The 17,830-nt window shown below is 36.2% G+C and overlaps 1 protein-coding gene across 1 annotated transcript; it reads right to left on the reverse strand.

Moving 5' to 3' along the window:
- Positions 1-3,653: 3,653 nt before the first annotated feature.
- LOC143846063 (actin protein 2/3 complex subunit-like protein) lies at positions 3,654-17,585 on the reverse strand. Its single transcript, XM_077354473.1, has 12 exons — positions 17,304-17,585; positions 16,614-16,788; positions 16,446-16,508; positions 16,228-16,333; positions 12,514-12,618; positions 12,347-12,423; positions 12,041-12,170; positions 8,223-8,295; positions 7,802-7,993; positions 6,507-6,627; positions 4,204-4,428; positions 3,654-4,115 (listed from the first exon to the last, which is right to left on the reverse strand). Exons 1-12 carry the CDS (start codon positions 17,390-17,392, stop codon positions 4,059-4,061), a joined length of 1,413 nt encoding a protein of 470 aa, XP_077210588.1. The 5' UTR covers positions 17,393-17,585; the 3' UTR covers positions 3,654-4,058.
- Positions 17,586-17,830: the final 245 nt, after the last annotated feature.

Here is a 17,830-nt window from a genome sequence, read left to right on the forward strand (position 1 = left end):
GGATTATCCTATGGAGAAGATTTTCTGGGCACACCTTATCTTCATCAGGGCCCAACAAATGAAAGGTTTGGATATAACCCAAATAATGTGGGCCCCTCTGTATTTTTGGGCTGCATGTGCTTGCACGGCCGTTTATATAATTTCTCGTAAAAAAAAATAGAAAATTCAAGGGGGAAAACGCGTTTGGTTGCCATTTATTATTTTCTGGTGCTATTTTCAAAATTAGATGTTGAAATGAGTATCATTATCATTATTTTTACTGGGCACTTTTGAATCCTTCAAGTATTGTGATTGAAGCAGATTACGATGTGTTTTGTGGTTCGACATGAGCCATCTACATACAATCTACCCTTAGAAAATAGTAGAGCATCATGAGGAGACCCAAGTGGTCTTGGTCCCGTACAAAACTAGCATCTGATGCCTCTGAATAAAGAGACGAAAAAAGAGAGAAACTCAATTTTCACTCTACTTTCTTTGCTGTTCTCAATTTTCATGCAACCAAACGTACACTAACGAGGGCAATTTGTTCTTATGATACAGACCATTTATTTGTTAGGCCTTGTTACAGATGGGTTGCGCATCAAAACTTAACCTCCATTGGATGATTCTAACCCTCCATTTTTTACCCTAAAATCTACTATGAGAAACTGTCTAGGGCACCACATTCTAGGATCCCAAACTAAGTGATTGAATAAATCCTCCCAAGGCAGGGTAAGAAGGGGCAGAGAGCCTGCAGATTGCAGCTTGCAAGCAAAATGGATTGATAAATCTTTTAAAACCTTGTAATTACATGACCAATACATATTATCATGGCTATACATGAGCCATCCAATCTAAAATTTATATGTACTATCTATTCTGAACCTGGACTGCAAACGAAATGGACTGATTCAATCTTCAACCCTGGCAAACTCTGAAGACTAATTTCCCAATGACATATCAAGATTCTCAGCATACAAGAAACAAAACAGCTAAGACCTGAAAAGTTCACCTAATGTTCTTTCTGTGCTCCTGTTGTTCATGAACCTGTTAATCACATGTACTGCTCTAGAGTTCCTCCCATAGAGAGGAATAAAGCAATCTAGAAATCATTATTTCCAATGTAAATTCTGATCAATCCCTCTATCCTCCCCTGGCTCGACTAAACACCCCTGCACTGTTTTAAATACTCATCAAGTTAGAGACTGTACATACTTGAGCACAAGCAACATCATATAAACAAGCCCGTGCCAGGCAATTGCGTTTAATTGTGCACTAAAAATCTGTAAAATAGGCATGATACCCATGTTTGTTACAGTTCCACAAGAATGAGAATAAAAACCACATCAAATAGAAAAAACTCACATCATAGAAACTGCCTAAATTTTGATGGATGTTCCGTTTGTTTTTTAAGCCTCTCAAAGGTGTTCTAATAAATTGATAAAAATGTCCTGCTTAAACAATTTACTCATCTTCAGATAGAATTTTTCATCATCAACAATATCAGGAATCGAGTCAAGCCGACTGAGGTGATGAATCTAAGGTTCGGTTATCACGGAAATGGAAACATTTCGGTTTTGGTAGAAATTTTGGTGGGAATCTTGTAAAATCACGGAAACTTATAGAAAAAATTGCAAATAATGAAAATTTTCGATCTTTTAAAAACATAAGCAAATGATGAAATTTTAAGATGAAACTTTGAGAAATGCAAGAATAAGCACAAATGCATACCTAGAAACTATCACATAAGCAACAAAACCATCCATAATGGCTTAATCACATCGAACACCTAGTGACATGCGTTATCGCGGATATCTAGAATAGTAAAGTCAATAAAGAAATACAATGTAAAGAAGCACAAGATATTACAATGACTAGCCTCCTCTCTAAGCACCTGTCAATACCACATAAAGTTATGAGGTATGATCGGTCCCATGCTGATCGGACATCCCATGCATAAGATACGGTTCCTCTCAACTCTCCTTCCCCGGATAGTAACGGATCAACCTCCTCGTTATTGTTGCGGACGATTGCTTCACTACGTAACTAAGGCATAGTGGGTCCCACCTTTGATAGGCTTGCTCTTACAGCCTAAAAAATCATGTAAATCGTAGCATCCCAACATCCAATAATGCATATCATTTAACTTAACAAAAAAAGCACACATTATTGGTTGTCATAATCATGGTTTTAAATTTTGTCTGAAATTCAAAATTTCGGACCGCAATTTCAGATTTCTGTCAAGACCGAAACCGAAACGTTCCGAAACCGAAATTGGCAAAACGTACCAAATTTCGTCGATTTCAGCGAAATTTCAGTAATTTCGGCCGAAATTACTATCCAAAAAATCAACATTTCAAGTGTCTTTACCGAATTTCGGCCAAAATTTTGGGATTTCGGCTGAAATTTCGGTTTCGGCTAGGTCCGAAATTTATGCCGAAAGCCAAATTTCAAACCACGGTCATAATAGGATGATTGGCATAATTTTGGAGCCATATGGAATCCATGGCAAGGCCTATCAAGTGGATGGTTCTGATCAAAGAAATGTGGGACCTATCCTGCCTTAGTTGGCGTGCCTCATTGTATTACAATGCGATTGCACCTCCAAAGAGAACTGTGTATTGTGTAGATTCTTCTACAAGACAAATTGTTGGGCCTTGCATGATGCAATCGCATCCATTGATTCGATCAATCGAACAGAAGCCCGGCCTTGATCAAATGATCACACTTCCTTGATTTAGTCGGCCTTGTTTGGGGCAACGGCAAGAGAAGATAAATAGTTATGTTTTCTCGGCAGTAATCTTATGGATTGGATATCCATTCTGCATAGAACATAGACTATGTCTAAGGTCTCATGATGGTCTATCAGATCAAAGGTGCTGATCATAAGCAAATGTCTTCGTGTGGGATCAGTATTGATTGTTATAATTTATCCAACCGCGATAACCACATTGCCCTATTCTTCTATTTTATTTTGTTTCTAGGAAAGTTATGAAGGTTCTTCTTTAGTTAATCGAAAATAGGGAACCTCGACAATGCCCAAAAACTCAACATGGATAGCAAAAACTCAATGAGGTTAAGACTTAAGAGAAACTCATCTTAAAATATGAAAAATATCAACAAATTAAAAACAAGTGTATGAATGCCTGTAGTCTGTAGAAGGGTGTAGAAGGGGAGGAGGATCTTTTTTCTTGTAAAACATAAGTCACATGTAGTATGCATTCAAATTAGATACAGATGATGGTTGCAAAATTAAACCATATTTAATTAGTTTTTTTCTCATTATCATTGATTCTCAACTTGTTCTATTGATCACATCACCTTGATTTACAAGGTGTTGGGGTTGAAATAGGACCCCCGACATTGACCATTACATCCATATGTAATGGTCATGTGCCACGTGTAGTCCAACCCTAAAAAGAGGGGCCACACGTGAGGGGGAGTGTTAAAATATAAAAGATTAAATTACGCCATCTCCAAGTGCTTAAGCTTTTGGAGTAATTGGTTGTTTCACACACGGCAAGGCAACAATCTTGTTGCATAGGAGGTAAATCGTTTGGTTCATAGAACTCACCTCCACTTGTAAGAAAAACTATGTGCATCCATCAGGGTTGAGATACTATTGCCTTGGGTCTCACAAGGCTCGAATCCACTACAATACACATGGCTCAAAATTATATAGGAAAATGATATTTGCACTTCCTTACATCAACAATGGCACTCCACTATTTATTTACATTCCCCTGAAATACTAGCTGTTAAACTATGTTACTTCCCAAAAAGCTATCAACATCTAGTTACAGAACTGTTTGATAAAGAGAGTGTCATTGTTAAAAGTTAAAACAAGGGAAGGGAAAGATAGAGGGGGGAAGACAGAGATAGGAGATGATATATGCACTCCCATATTTTGAGTTTTTTATGATGGCACTCCTCCCTATGTTTTACACTTTTTTCTGATTGGGAATTGCAAGAAACAACTGTGACTATCAAAATAAGGGAGTGCATTGTTCATTGAAAAGGTATATAATTAGATAAAGAGCCATCATATCTACCAGGAGAACTTACAGTACATACATTCTTCAAAATTCCTTCTTTTGCGTTGTGGTTTGTAGAAGATATGATGCTTTATTACGAACCTGCAGGATAAAACAAATAAACAATTGTATTTAAGATGGGGACTTGCAAAGTCCACAGAAGTCAATGCACAGAAGTTCAGTTGCATACCTTAGATGCAAAAGACCTCCAATCCGTGCTTGTAATTTGGCTAGAACAGTTCCGTAGATAAACTCCCCACATTTCAAGAATTACTGGTCTCTGGTCTAATAGAGAACTAGAGAAAAGCCAATTCTCAGCAAGAACTAGGTAAATGTATATCTTGAAAAAATCGCATTTTTTGTCCTTCAAATTGATTGATAGAAGCAATGCCAGTACATCTTCTGCACCAGTTACCTATAGAGAAGAATAAACCATACAGAAGGCAATACTAGAGCAATTTAGCACATTGAAAAAATAAAACAAAATAAATAAATAAAAATACAAAACAGAAATACGTAAATAGAACCACAAATCTCATAGGATTGCATTGAGTTGTCAATGAAAAAGCATTAAAAATGCATCCAGCACTGGTTCTTACAAGTGAGTTTACTACAATATAGTTTTAGGCTTAGCAGCCAACAATTCATTTAAATAGAGGGGACCTTCACACATTCCATCAGGTCTACCTCATTTATGATGGGTTAGTGGTAGGAATTGGTGGGCTTTCTGCCCATAAATAAAATCAAGGTAGATTAATATCCCAGGCCATCAACATGAAAAATTAAATTATTTGAAATTATAGTAATAGGATTGATTGATTATTTTATGCTTGAAATCAAGCATCTTAATTATCTGTCAAATATTTATGGTTACATTAAAATAATATTATATTTGTTACAGCTTTAAACTATCATTAAGAGAAATATCAGTGAGAAATGACTCGATATCAGAAGTAAGAAAACAAAGCTACCTAAGCCAGCTATAGAGTGATAAAAAAACAAATATACAAAGCTGGAAATTGTAATACAATTCCTTTTTCGTATTATTTGGGAGATTTATTTTTTTTTTTGAATGGTGAATCTTTATTGCTAAGAGAAGGTAAAACGGGAGACCTAAAAAAAAAGAATCATTTTCTTCTATAGCTTTCTGAAGATTTGATATTATCATAAATGACGGATTATCATTTCCTATACAAAGACGTCAAGGGATCTAAAAGAGAAGGGAATAACAAGGACATTGGAAGCACGCCCCTTTTCAAACCCTTGCCTTTCCGCAAAACAAAGATTCAAAGTCTTTTACACGGCCTGGATCAATGAGAGAGCCGAAGAGGAGCTTGAAGATCTCGAAAACGACCGACGATGCCCAGTTTCTCATGAAGGAAATAGAAGGGAAGGGGAAGGAGGAAGGAGTTGTTTATTATCTTCTTTTTTCTTTTATAAAAATAAAAAGGAAAACAATAAAGAATAAAATAAAAACATATGTAGCATTCGATATTCGAATGCTATATAAATTTTGGGACAAAGGCTTTGTTGAGTTGAGTTGAGTTGAGTTGAGATAGCATTTGATATTCATCCCTGTACAAATATTAGTTGGAGGGTACTATTGTTGTACTTTCTCCTTCAACGAGTATTTTTGTCTTTTTTGAATGGATTATTCAACGAGTATTTAAGGCTTAATATAAAAGGTTGAGTTGATTAGAAATTATTTTGCATTTCCACCCACTATTGTTTAATGTCAATTGCAAGTGTAGGAAATAAGGGTTATTTTTTGTATGGGAATTAGATTGTCTTTGGGGGTATCTATGTCTTTTCCACAACAGGCAATCTACAGCATAACATCATGATTAATGCCACCCTAAAATCTTGATCAAGTACTAAACTGTATGTTCATTAATGATGTAAATCATTAAAAAATATATCATGAACTAAACATAACTAAGGTATTCATCCAAATACCCATCCCCTTAATTCATGTAAAAACCCCACAAATGATTTAAATGGAACCACTCAGATACATGCAATAATTGATTTGAACCCCAAGTTTCTATTGTGAACTTTTCATCGAAAGTGAGCAAACCCAAGTGCTACGAAAAAATAGTAATTTATCTATTTAAAGTTTAAACATCTTACAATTATACGAATAAAGGCGACTCCAACTTCCCAATCCATGCATCTTTGTTTCTTGAGTTCTACTTTTTATTCATTTTTCCAAGTACTAATGATTATAGATATGGGGAGTAAGAGGACCTAAATAAACTCAACCAGAAGAATGTGCTACGATGGGAAGATGTTACAACAACTGAGAGATCCATGCAAGAATAACATGAATGCATACAATGAATTATTAAAATTGCACTTTGTTTGCCAAGCCATTACTATAATGTTGACATCTAGAAAGTTAATTATGCCAAAAGATAGAGAATTTGAAGTAAAATAGGATTTATATTTTCAGAACATATAATAGTTGAAATCTAGAAACTAGTGATGACGAACCTTTGTATCAAAGCAATTTATGAGGATTTGAAAGGCAACTTTGCTTCTGAGGTGCTTGCTACGAGTGGTAGACCCAGGAATGCACTCCACAATTTTCAAGCAATTCATGTCCTTGGGTAGTCTGCATTTTCATGACTAAAATCAAAAACTCGCTAAGGACTTTGTTAAAACTGGATGGGAAGTGTAGAAATGTTGCATACTGGAAATCAAGGCATGATATCTCTGGCAATACCAAGCCCTAAAGGTAGGCTATATATATAGTTGAGTTGCAAACTTGCAATGCTTAGGAAATTTAGAACTTTAAAAGTGGCAACATTTGTCAATAGAAATGTCTCTCTCGAGTCTCGCAACCAAACATCTCACATGGAATGGTTAGTCATAAAGTTTAATGCTTCACCCTTACTAGTTTAGTTCGAAACTTTGGGAGCCATGTAACTTAATACATGGTTGTTTTCTTTTCTTTTTTTTTCTTTTTTTTTGAAATAGAACACACCATAGCATCTTAATACATGGTTGTTAAGAGACAAAGTTATTAACAGTTATAATTGTCATTTATGTAAATATTTTCCTTCCCATGTGCCCTTCATATGGACTAATTAAGGGCATTCATAAATGAGGAAAGAGTTCCTGAGCTTATCTGAGCTATAGCTCAAAAACACATGTGGCTAATTAAGGGCATTCGTAAATTAACAATTATCAATAAAATCAAATTATGAGGTGGGAATGCTCTCAAGATTTCTAGAGTGGTGATGTAGTTATATGTTTCTCTTTCTAAGAATTTGACTCTCCTCTCTTATTATAGTTAAAGAGGAAAAAAGCAAGAAAGCAAGAAGGTGAGAAATAGAGAACATGTGAAAGTGGGACTGATGAGCCCCCTGACATCTTACCTGCATATATTTCATTAAGAATGAAAATAATCAATTCAAAAATGCTCTTAAGACTATAATAAATGAATAAAAGATAATGGAGGGCTAAGAAGTGACAGATTGGTTTAAAGGAAGACAAGAAATCATACAATGGAGGCAAAGGTTCTAGAAAGAACTTATGCTCTTTAAAACAGCATTTACGTCCCAAATTAAGCAAGTATTCTCGTTATTAATCAGTTATTACTCGTAATTATATCTTCTTATTGAAGTCATCAAGGATAAAGAAAAATAACCAGCCAAAATTTAATTGACAGGCAAATATGTTAGAAAACACGATCCGGTGGACCTTAATCCCTTAATCCACATCTATCATATATAGATGTGGATCAATAAAAAAATTGTAGTATTGATAAAGTAGCCAGTGAAAACCTGTAAGCCAGCGAATTTGCTACTTTCTCACAGCTGGAAATCCATTCACTGTCCGTGAAGAAACTAATAACTGACAGCATGCATTCATGTAAAAGGAGTGACAAGCCTTGAAGCCGACGGTCTAAGAAGAGATAAATAATCACACCAAGGAATTCTTCCACTTCTGAAGTTGAGAATATAGGCTGGATACTTCTGCAAGAAAATGAATAACTAGCTTAATAGCAAAACACATTAACTGAAACTTAAACCAAAATGTGTCGTAGATTTCAATATATTTTAAATATATGTTGCCTTATGCAAGTAGAGAAAAGAAAAGCATTTGATGCAATATCATTTGACGAATCGAACACATAATGAGCCACAATGCTACTAAAAGAGAAAGGATGTGCCTCTAATATCATATTTAGTTTACATAACATACCTTATTTGACAGCAAGCACCTAGAAATTTGATCCATGATCTAATATTTCGCGGTGGCCCTTCAGAACAAGAATCTGAACACAAATTACAGAAGATTATTAAAACCACCAAAGGTGTAGGTAGTCTGCCGAATTTACGAGCTATATTAAAAGAACAAAAGACGGATGAAAGAGAAGTAGCTTATAAACAAACAGGGCCTACGGCTAGTTTGGAAGCTTCTATTGCTACGGCTGGAGAAGGCTCATGGGAATAGCTCCACAATGAACCTTCAAAATTAGAGGTAAAGCAGATCCAATTTTGGGCCAGTGAAAGAAAAGGACTACCATCTTGCATTCGTGGATGTATTAAAGAAATAAATGCGCATTAAAAAGCCGTCTGAGTTGATGGGCCCATAGAGTTAAGAGTAGGGCATAAAAAGTAAGCTCCTACTACTAGGCTCTCTAGATTCATCTCTGATGGATCATCACTAAGCCTGTCAGTTAACGCTTTGAACTTATCCAGATTAGTGGATTTCATTTTCAAGAGGCAGAACACTTTCTTATTTTTTACCTTTATAAGGTCCTCCCTCTTTAGTACTAGCAGAACTCATCTCCGTAACATAATTCCAATACCAGACAAAGCCAGCTAGAGCCTAGAAGAGACCAAATGGTGTGATAGTAGGGCCTCGGAAAGTCACCATTTCAATGGCGGAGATCTGGTCATTTGAATCTTTGTACACCGCCATCCCGTCATCATCGAGAACAAAGGAGTCTGGCGTAGCGGATTGATGGCCGCAGTCCCATGGAAGAAGGATTCCACCAATTCATCTTTGCATTAGAGAGGAAAGAACAATCTACATAACAGATGCACTCGGACCCGACTTCCATGGTAAGTTCACAAAGAGCAATGAAGCAGTAAAAGAACAATCCCCTGAACCTTATCTAGTTACTAGCATCGTTGGATTTTTTTTATAGGGTTCTCCCTAGATCTCCATAGAGCCTTGTTAAGATCAGAAGTCTTGGGATTACTTCCATCCCTGCCACAGAGGCCGACTGCTTCCCATGGCCTGAGTGAAGATCTACATCTATACAAGGTGTTAGCTTTGTATCCCCATCATATTGATCAATAACATATTATTAAAGCCTGGCTTCAGCTCCCAAACAGCTACGTTAAAGCCATATCTCGAGCAAAACAAGACTTTTCCTCAACAATCAGTGGTGTTGTTCCAGTTAGTGCTTGGCAGCCTAGGTCAGCATACATAGTTCAAGCTTTTCCCAGTAGGATGAAACTGCGATCCGTCACTGAAACTCAATCAATGGGCTCTCTAACTACCCCCTATAATGTAAGGCACTTGAAACCTTGTCTGGAACATTTCCTCAATGATGGTCAAGGATTTGATCTGACCACTCCCAAGCAAGGTTTTAAATTTCAATTTCAATTTCAGTCGCGTCACAGAAACGGAAACGTTTCAGTTTCGGTGGAAATCCTGTAGGATGAAGGAAACATATGAAAACATATGCACAAATATGCACTAAAAATCATTATATAAGTAAGATAACCATCCATAATGGTTTAAAACATCAAACGCCTAACGGCATGCACAGTCGCACATGCCAAACAATTTAGTACTTGCCAAATTTCACTTGTAATTCATATAGATATTTATAAATAATGCATGCACCACATTTTGCATTCATTTCGTATAAATATAATTATATAATACATACTAATATAGTATACGACTATTACACTTACGATTTTGGTTTATGCAATTCGGTCATTTCGGTTTCCGTTTCGGTGGGGATGGAAATGGAAACATTTCTGTCATTTCGTGTCGGTTTTGGTGGAAATTTATAACCATGCTCCCAAGCTAACATTTCTTGTTCACCCTCAGTGAGCAACCAAAACTCCAAAGGTAGACACCCACATCCATGCCGAACCCAGTAGTTATCCAATATAACCGGTGTCCCTAATTTGGAGGCCAGATCAATGAATATAGAATTTGACCGACAGTGCAGAGTGAGCCGTCCAACTGAACCACTCCAATAGTCCAATACAAGGCCTGCCTTTTGTAAATCAACTTCTCCCCATTTCCATAGTGAGAGAGATCTTTTCCCTATGCTCTAGGGGTATTTATATAATAAGAAAAACGATGATCCTCCATTGTTGCGCACTGGAACAGGAGTAAGTCATTATCTGTCGGGCCAACCACCATCCATAGCCCCACTTAACTCTCTTCATCCAGTTGATGAAAACTTGAATTCGTGTCTGGATTGGGAGAATGTTCCATGTAAACATTTCAAGTGTCCCATCTTTAAGGAAGTAACGATAAACAAAGTTTATCTTCCCTCACATAATATTGCATTCCCTTCCAAATATAAATCTCTTTTCCTAGTTACTACAAGTCCCATCTGCCAATCGAATAATTTCTCTCTCTCTCTTATATTGCCTCTGCATCTTATTGGGATTTCCCAAGGCCCTGACTTTTCACTGTTACAAACACGTAGCAGTATAAAACCTAAAACATTAAAGAAGCAACTTCAAACACCTTTTTTGTTCACAGACCTTTAAAAACTAAGATATAGCTAGCTTAGATTATGGGAATTTTCATTCTATGACATTCTCAACTCGATAGTCACCTCGATCAAGAGCCATGATATCACAAATGGTGTGCCCAGAGCAAAGTCAATTCACAAAACTAATAGGGAAGAGGGGAATGCTTAAAACTGTTACCATGTAGATAAAAGGGCAAAGGTTTTTCACCTTTGTTAAGGCTACAGTGGCTAAGTAGTATTTAAATTATAGTTTCGGTGTAATTCTTTACCTTCATTCAAGATTTATTTACAATAGTAGGATTGGCCTATCATGGATGCCCTCTTAATGACATGGAATGTAATTATGTTTAAGTGATTCATAAATATAATGCAAAAGCGATTGCGGAGTTTGCTCTCGACCGACACAAATTCCTTTCTCCTTTTTCTTCTCACTTCTTCCCTTTGTCCCCATGAATTCGGAGCTCCTTGAAGATTTGTTTCTTTTTCCTTTTCACTTTAACAACTATAAAAGATATTAACCCCGGTAGCAGAGCAACAATGGAAAAGGTTGAAATTGCTACTAGGCTCTTGTTTTTTTTGTCATTGAAATTATAGGGGTCTCTTGGACCATTTTTTTCCAAATAACTGAAAGAAGATGCCTGATAACAAAGGGAAATACCCGACTTATCATCTATGGATTTAATACTACAAGTTATAAAGGTTGCATATTCAGATCCCTTATCTCCATTCTATGGCTGACTGTTTTTCTATACCAATAAAAAAGTCATTTGGGTTCCACATTCCAGATGCAACATTTACTTTTCTGCATACTCTTAACACTTCATAATTTGACGTATGGATTTTGCTCCCAACCATTCTACAAAGTGATAGCTAATTTGAACAAGGGAGTCCTTCGCCTAAATACGACACTGTATTAATCCAATATTACATGCTACATGAACCACGCTTGATCCTTATGTCCAGGAAAAAAAAAAGGATGCATGCCAAGCATTTTTACAATGATGCATTCATCCCTTTGTATCCCATACGGTTAGCATTCCAGTAATCAATTACTACAGTTTGGAATTGACCACGGTAAGATGTCCAGTGGTTATTTAAAATGGCATAACACTTCAATTTATTCACAACACTTCAATTTATTCACGAGTATTGGAAACAATAGGAGCAGAATGAAAAATAGAAAGATACAAGATTGACTTGGCTTCTCTAAAACCGCAATTCAAGAAGCCATTCACATAGCATGAACTACTTATAAGCCACAAAGTGAAAATGTGAAGGAGCTTACCCTTACTATCCACTTCTGAAAGCGAAGAAATATTAGTTGACGAACACGATAGATATCCATAAACCTCGAGGGCGTGTTTCAGTTCAGTATAGCTAGGAAACCAATCAAATATAACTGATGGTAAATCAACCTGCATTAAGTATGATAAGAAATAATAATTTTTTTTTCTTTTTGAATGATGAAGAAAAAAGATGTTCAAGCTTGGGATATACGTCATACATGATAATTATCTCAAAATATTTGTATAAGACTCAACTCAAAACTCAATCAAAACCATCTTTAAGAAAAGTGACTGAGCGGAATTACCTTATTTACGGAGGGAAGAATAGCCAACCAAAACTCACAAGCAGATGCCTGCAATCCCTCATTTGAAGAGTATAACACTGAAAAATCAAAGGAAAAAAAAAACGTGGAGAGGATGAGACATTAGACAATCATGTGATGGAATCTTTGAACAGGATAAGAAAACTCACTGAGATAAAAGCTATAAGAAGCGATCGATTCTTCTACATGCCCACATGTCAAGACCAATTTTGAAAGCCACCCATTTATAATTAATCCTTCAATAAAGGTTTCTCCTGGTGGAACAGCATGGGCATTAGAATAAATAGACAAAGAAAATGAAATATTGCTTTATTTTGATGAAAAAGAAAATGAAGAATGTCGCGTGCTTAAATTAGTGAAATAAATTGATAATACCTTCCATACAACCCAATGATTTTATTTTATTTTTTTGAACGCAAGAGATTCAAGTGCTTCCATACAACCCAATGATATTATAGAGAATGCTTGAATACAGCTCATTAAGCATGATTGTGGAGCACAATCAAAATGAAATACAAGCAGAACATTAAAAAAAAAAGATAAAAGCACACAAGTAGTCAGTCATCATTATTAAATATTAATATTTGGTAAAGAGAAGAATGACTTGTAACATAAAGTTCACAATCAAATTGAAGATGTGCAAGAACATGTTGGTATAAAATTTTAGCACTAGCACTAAAGCATATGTTGCAATTGCTTAATCATAAATATATATATATATATATATATATATATATATATATATATATATATGGGAAAAGTGAGAGTACTCGGTCAAGTAGATAAGCTTATCTACTCGGTCGGCTAAAAACAGTGGGGGCCCACATTTTTTGGGTGATCCAAACCATTCATTTGAAAGGTCCTTACCTAGATAGGATGTCCACAAAAAATCAGCTCCATAGGATCATCCTAACCCATCCAACAGTGGAGGGAAAAATGAGCAGATTTGTGGACAAACTGTGTCTGTCCATTTTTCACCATTTTTCCCTCCACATTTGGATGGGTTAGGATGATCCTATGGATCTGATATTTTGTGGACAACCTATGTAGGTAAGGGCCTTTCAAATGAATAGTTTGGATCACCCAAACAATGTGGGCCCCCACTGTTTTTAACCCGACCGAGTAGATAAGCTTATCTACTCGACCGAGTACGCTCACTTTTCCGTATATATATATATATATATATATATATATATATATATATATATATATATATATATATATATATATATATATATATAGAGAGAGAGAGAGAGAGAGAGAGAGAGATCATTAGCTGGAACAATTAAAACATTGTGCTGTTGATGAGTTCCAAATGATAGACTTTCAAACTCTCACACCCCCCCCCCCCAACCACCACCACCACCACCACACCAACGCGCGACCGCACCCACCCCACCCCACCCAACCCAACAAAAAACTTACCCGCCTGTCTCGCCAAAAGAAAAGAAGCTGATTCAATAGTAATTCCAAAACAGAACATGAAAATACATGAAACCATGGGTTAGACTTAAATGAAAATACAACGGAGAAAATGAGGGGAATAGTCCAACCCTGCAGGTAAAACCTTTCCACTGCTTTTCTCAAACGTTCAATGGGCTAAAAGATATAGAAGATATGCACAAATTGCTAAGGAAAATGATATCTGAGTGAAGCAATGGTCAAAATCGAACTCCCAGCAGAATGGATGGTGAATCAAGATCTCAATTCTGAAGCTGCAGAAGAAGAAGACGAAGACAAAAAATTTAGGGCAAGATGGAGAAAATGATCTCTTGGAGAGATTTTCCTACATTGGCTAAAGGCATTGTGAAATGTGATTTATTGGGAATCCCTAAAATTCGTAGCAGGTTTTTGGATATTTGTTAGTTTTTTTCTGCGATAAGGTGGTATGACCACCTCATGTACTTTTGTGACTCCTTAGACTTTCCAAGTATTCGTAGCAAGAGAGTTTTACTGTACTATGTGGATCTGGAGGTAAGGTGGTATGTCCCCCCCTTTTTACTCTTTTATCATATTAATAAAATCTAAGATGCCGGCCCGGGTTCCTAGATGAATTCCGAGTTATATAAAAAAAGATGAAAATGATCTCTTGTTGGCTCAAAAATTCTAGGAATCAAAAAGTTGTTTCAATCTAATTGATAGCATAACCAATGAATTGGTCGGTGGCCAAATCCAAGCAAGCTAATAGAATGAAAATACTTTCCTTGGATAATTGATTTTTGTTATTTAGTTACTATTTAATCTAACAGATACAAACGCCCAATTATAATGAGAAGATAAGGCGTTCTCTATACAAGGAGATAAAGAGGAGATTTCTGTAAGGTCCAATAGGTTTCCCTACCTTCCTCTATTCCAGCAAATTTGACAAACTAAAAGGAAAATAAAAGAAAGCAGCAATAACAAAAGATGGAGAAGAAAACACAATCTTCGTGACTGCTATACTGGTGGGCTTGTATAATATGGCTGGTGTTTATCGAAGACATATCCATATCCAAGTTGTGACCTAAAGAGATGGATATTCGAAGCAAAGTGATCCTAGAACAGTTTGCAAGTTTCAAAATGGGCTTGAACAAAACTACATTGATCCACTTTGATGAGAAACAAAAACTCCGAGAGATTTTATGGGGGAAGAAACAACATTTCACGTGGAAGTAATCGAGCGCATATAATGAAGTGCCTTGCGTAGACGTGAGAGATATTTGAAGGGTGAATACGGAGGAAGATTCTACACAGAGCAGAGGTTGACAAAGATTCGGTGGAGAGATTCCTGTCAAACCAGTCAGAATCAAGCAATAGAAAGGGTAATAGCAAGAATATGGTATATTACGCATCTACAAGAGACAAACTTCAGGAATAAACATGAATATATTTGAAGCCGGACTCGGACCATCCATTGGATTTTGTGAAACTATAAAAGATTAAATAATGCCTTCTCCAACAGCTTCAGCTTTTGGAGTAACTGGTTGTTTCACAGATTTCATTCTATTTTCAATGAGAAAGGTTGTACCAAGAATCTGCGCATTATTCTGCCACTCCATACTATAGCGGCTCATAGAAAAAACATATAGCCACATAAATGATAGGAAAATGGAGCACCGAAATGGAAATCAACAAACATCAATGTGAAGAATCAATTCACAGGAAATAATTATTAAGATGAGCAAAACATGCAGCTGTAGCAAAAAATTACACTTCAGGCAGATTAAGTATTCATTTACAGATAAGTTCAAAAGAAAAATGAATATGCATCTCATGAACAAAAATGAAATCATTAGGCCGTGATATAGACAATGATAGACTCGTAGCAATCAGCAAGTTCAGACTAAAAAAAATTAAAGAAAAAGGTAGAGCCATCACGGTTGCATTGATAGCCTTAATCATTGTAACTTGTAAGATGTAGCACTAGAAAGAGTGGGAGAAAATACTGAACATCATAATTGAAAACAGGCACCCCATAACTACAACTTTACCAACTCAATTCCCAAATTCCTCCTTCAAAACATTGATCATAGTTCTAAATTTCGGCCGAATATCAGAAATTTTGGCCGAAATATTTTGGTCTCGGTCCAAACCGACACCAAAAGTACATTGGATCGGTTTTTTACATGAAACCAGTGCTAGTACCACTATCCCATGCCAGTACTTTTCAACTTTTGCCATCATGCTCCAAGCATACATATTGAATATAAACAGACATATAAACAGGTCTAAATCTAGATATATTCGTACTTTTTAGCAAACAACACATGCAAAGTAACAAGAAAAAATTGCTTCTAGGACAAAAGAATCTAAGCACTCAAGAAAGACGAACCATTAGAGTGACAGAAGCTAAGAAGAATTACTACCAAAGGAATAATAAATACCTTTCTCGGAATTCAGTTCCAGCATTAAATTGAGCTCACTGTTCGTGAAAGATTGCAAAAGTTTGCAACTACCTAGTCCTGGGAAGGATAACGATGGTGGAGCTTTCTGCAATTCATAAAAATCTGGATTATATCTGTTGTCAGAACATCCAGCAGGGTACATCATCAAAATTTTGTGTAATTTCAAAGTTGGGAAGTTTTAAACTATTCTAAAAAACCTGAGGTCCAAAAATTCGTTGACCCCACAACGGGATCTCAGCTTCCGTGACTATGTCATGAACCTATAAAAGAAGTAGCATTAAACATTGTAAGAGATGGTAAACTAGTTCAAAAAGAAGCACTTGATATACTAGTTCAAAAAGCAGCACTTGATATAGTATTTTTACCTGCTTTTGGCAATCGTCAACAAACTTGGATAGTAATGCCTCTTTTTTATTTCGAGTCCTATCATCATCCTCGTCTGAGTTGTAATTTTTTCCTGATTTAGACTTTCTTGCACCAGTTTTACTTTTCTCCTTGTAGAAATCAGAAACAAGATCATCCAAACCAATGACCTTTCTCCTGAAAACAAAAAAATGGGCCAGATTAGAAAAATTGAATACAACTGGCCGACTAAGAATATCATGAGATATTCAAATCACATGGAGGAGTCTGAATGCTAGTTAATAAATGGAAATCTGATACACTACATTTTGAACACCAATAGGGATGATATCAACTAACATTCGATTGCAAATGATACAAAAATTCTCAAATAACACAGAAGCCTAAAAGGTCAATTTTCATTCAATAATTCTAAGAACCCCATTACAATGCTTTCATATAATAGCTATTTATAAGAAAAGAATACCTAAAAGCTAACTTAAGACTTCAGCAACTAATCTCACCCATGTATCTTAAATAAAACCTAAAAAACTTAACTAAAATAACCCTAAAATAAAAATCCCTCAATATGCATATACCATATCCCTAAATTACTCCTCAAATCACATCCAAATCGTGTGATCTCAGGCTCGTTAGATAAGTAATCGAAAAACCTTTCTAATGAGAGAGGTGTGGGTTAGGGTTTTGCATACCTTTTCTTGGTAGAGACAGGAAGAGGAAGGCTGAGAAGGGGATCATCGGACTCGAAATCCAGGGGGGCGTCCATATCCATATCCATCATTTGGGGCTTTTGCTGCGTTTTTTTATTTTTTTCGTAAGTCTACGTTCCAAAGAGGAAACAAAGCGATTTGATAGATACGCGAGTTGAATGACATAAACGCGCCAAATCCTTCTAGTTCGAAACAGATAAAAACCCTCTCACGCTCGGGTTAGTTATATAGGGGTAGAACTTGAAGTTCTCCCCGAGATACTCTAGGGGTGCAACTCGGGTCGGTTTGACCCCAACCCAAAAACTTCAACCCCCAACCCTAACCCAACCCAACCCGATTTCCCAAGTTGGGTTGGATTTCTACTGAAATCTTAATGAAAACAATGCCTCTTTAAATCAATTACCCCATCAAATGCCTCTTTAAATATTAATGAAAAAAATGCCTCTTTAAATCTTAATGGGAGAAAGAGAAAGAGAGAACCTTGTAGGTCCTTTAGCGGAAGAACAGAA

This window comes from Tasmannia lanceolata, unplaced genomic scaffold (assembly GCF_043159265.1).
Source record: "Tasmannia lanceolata isolate RefF3 unplaced genomic scaffold, GAP_Taslan_0.1 ptg000015l, whole genome shotgun sequence".
Lineage (NCBI taxonomy): Eukaryota > Viridiplantae > Streptophyta > Magnoliopsida > Canellales > Winteraceae > Tasmannia > Tasmannia lanceolata.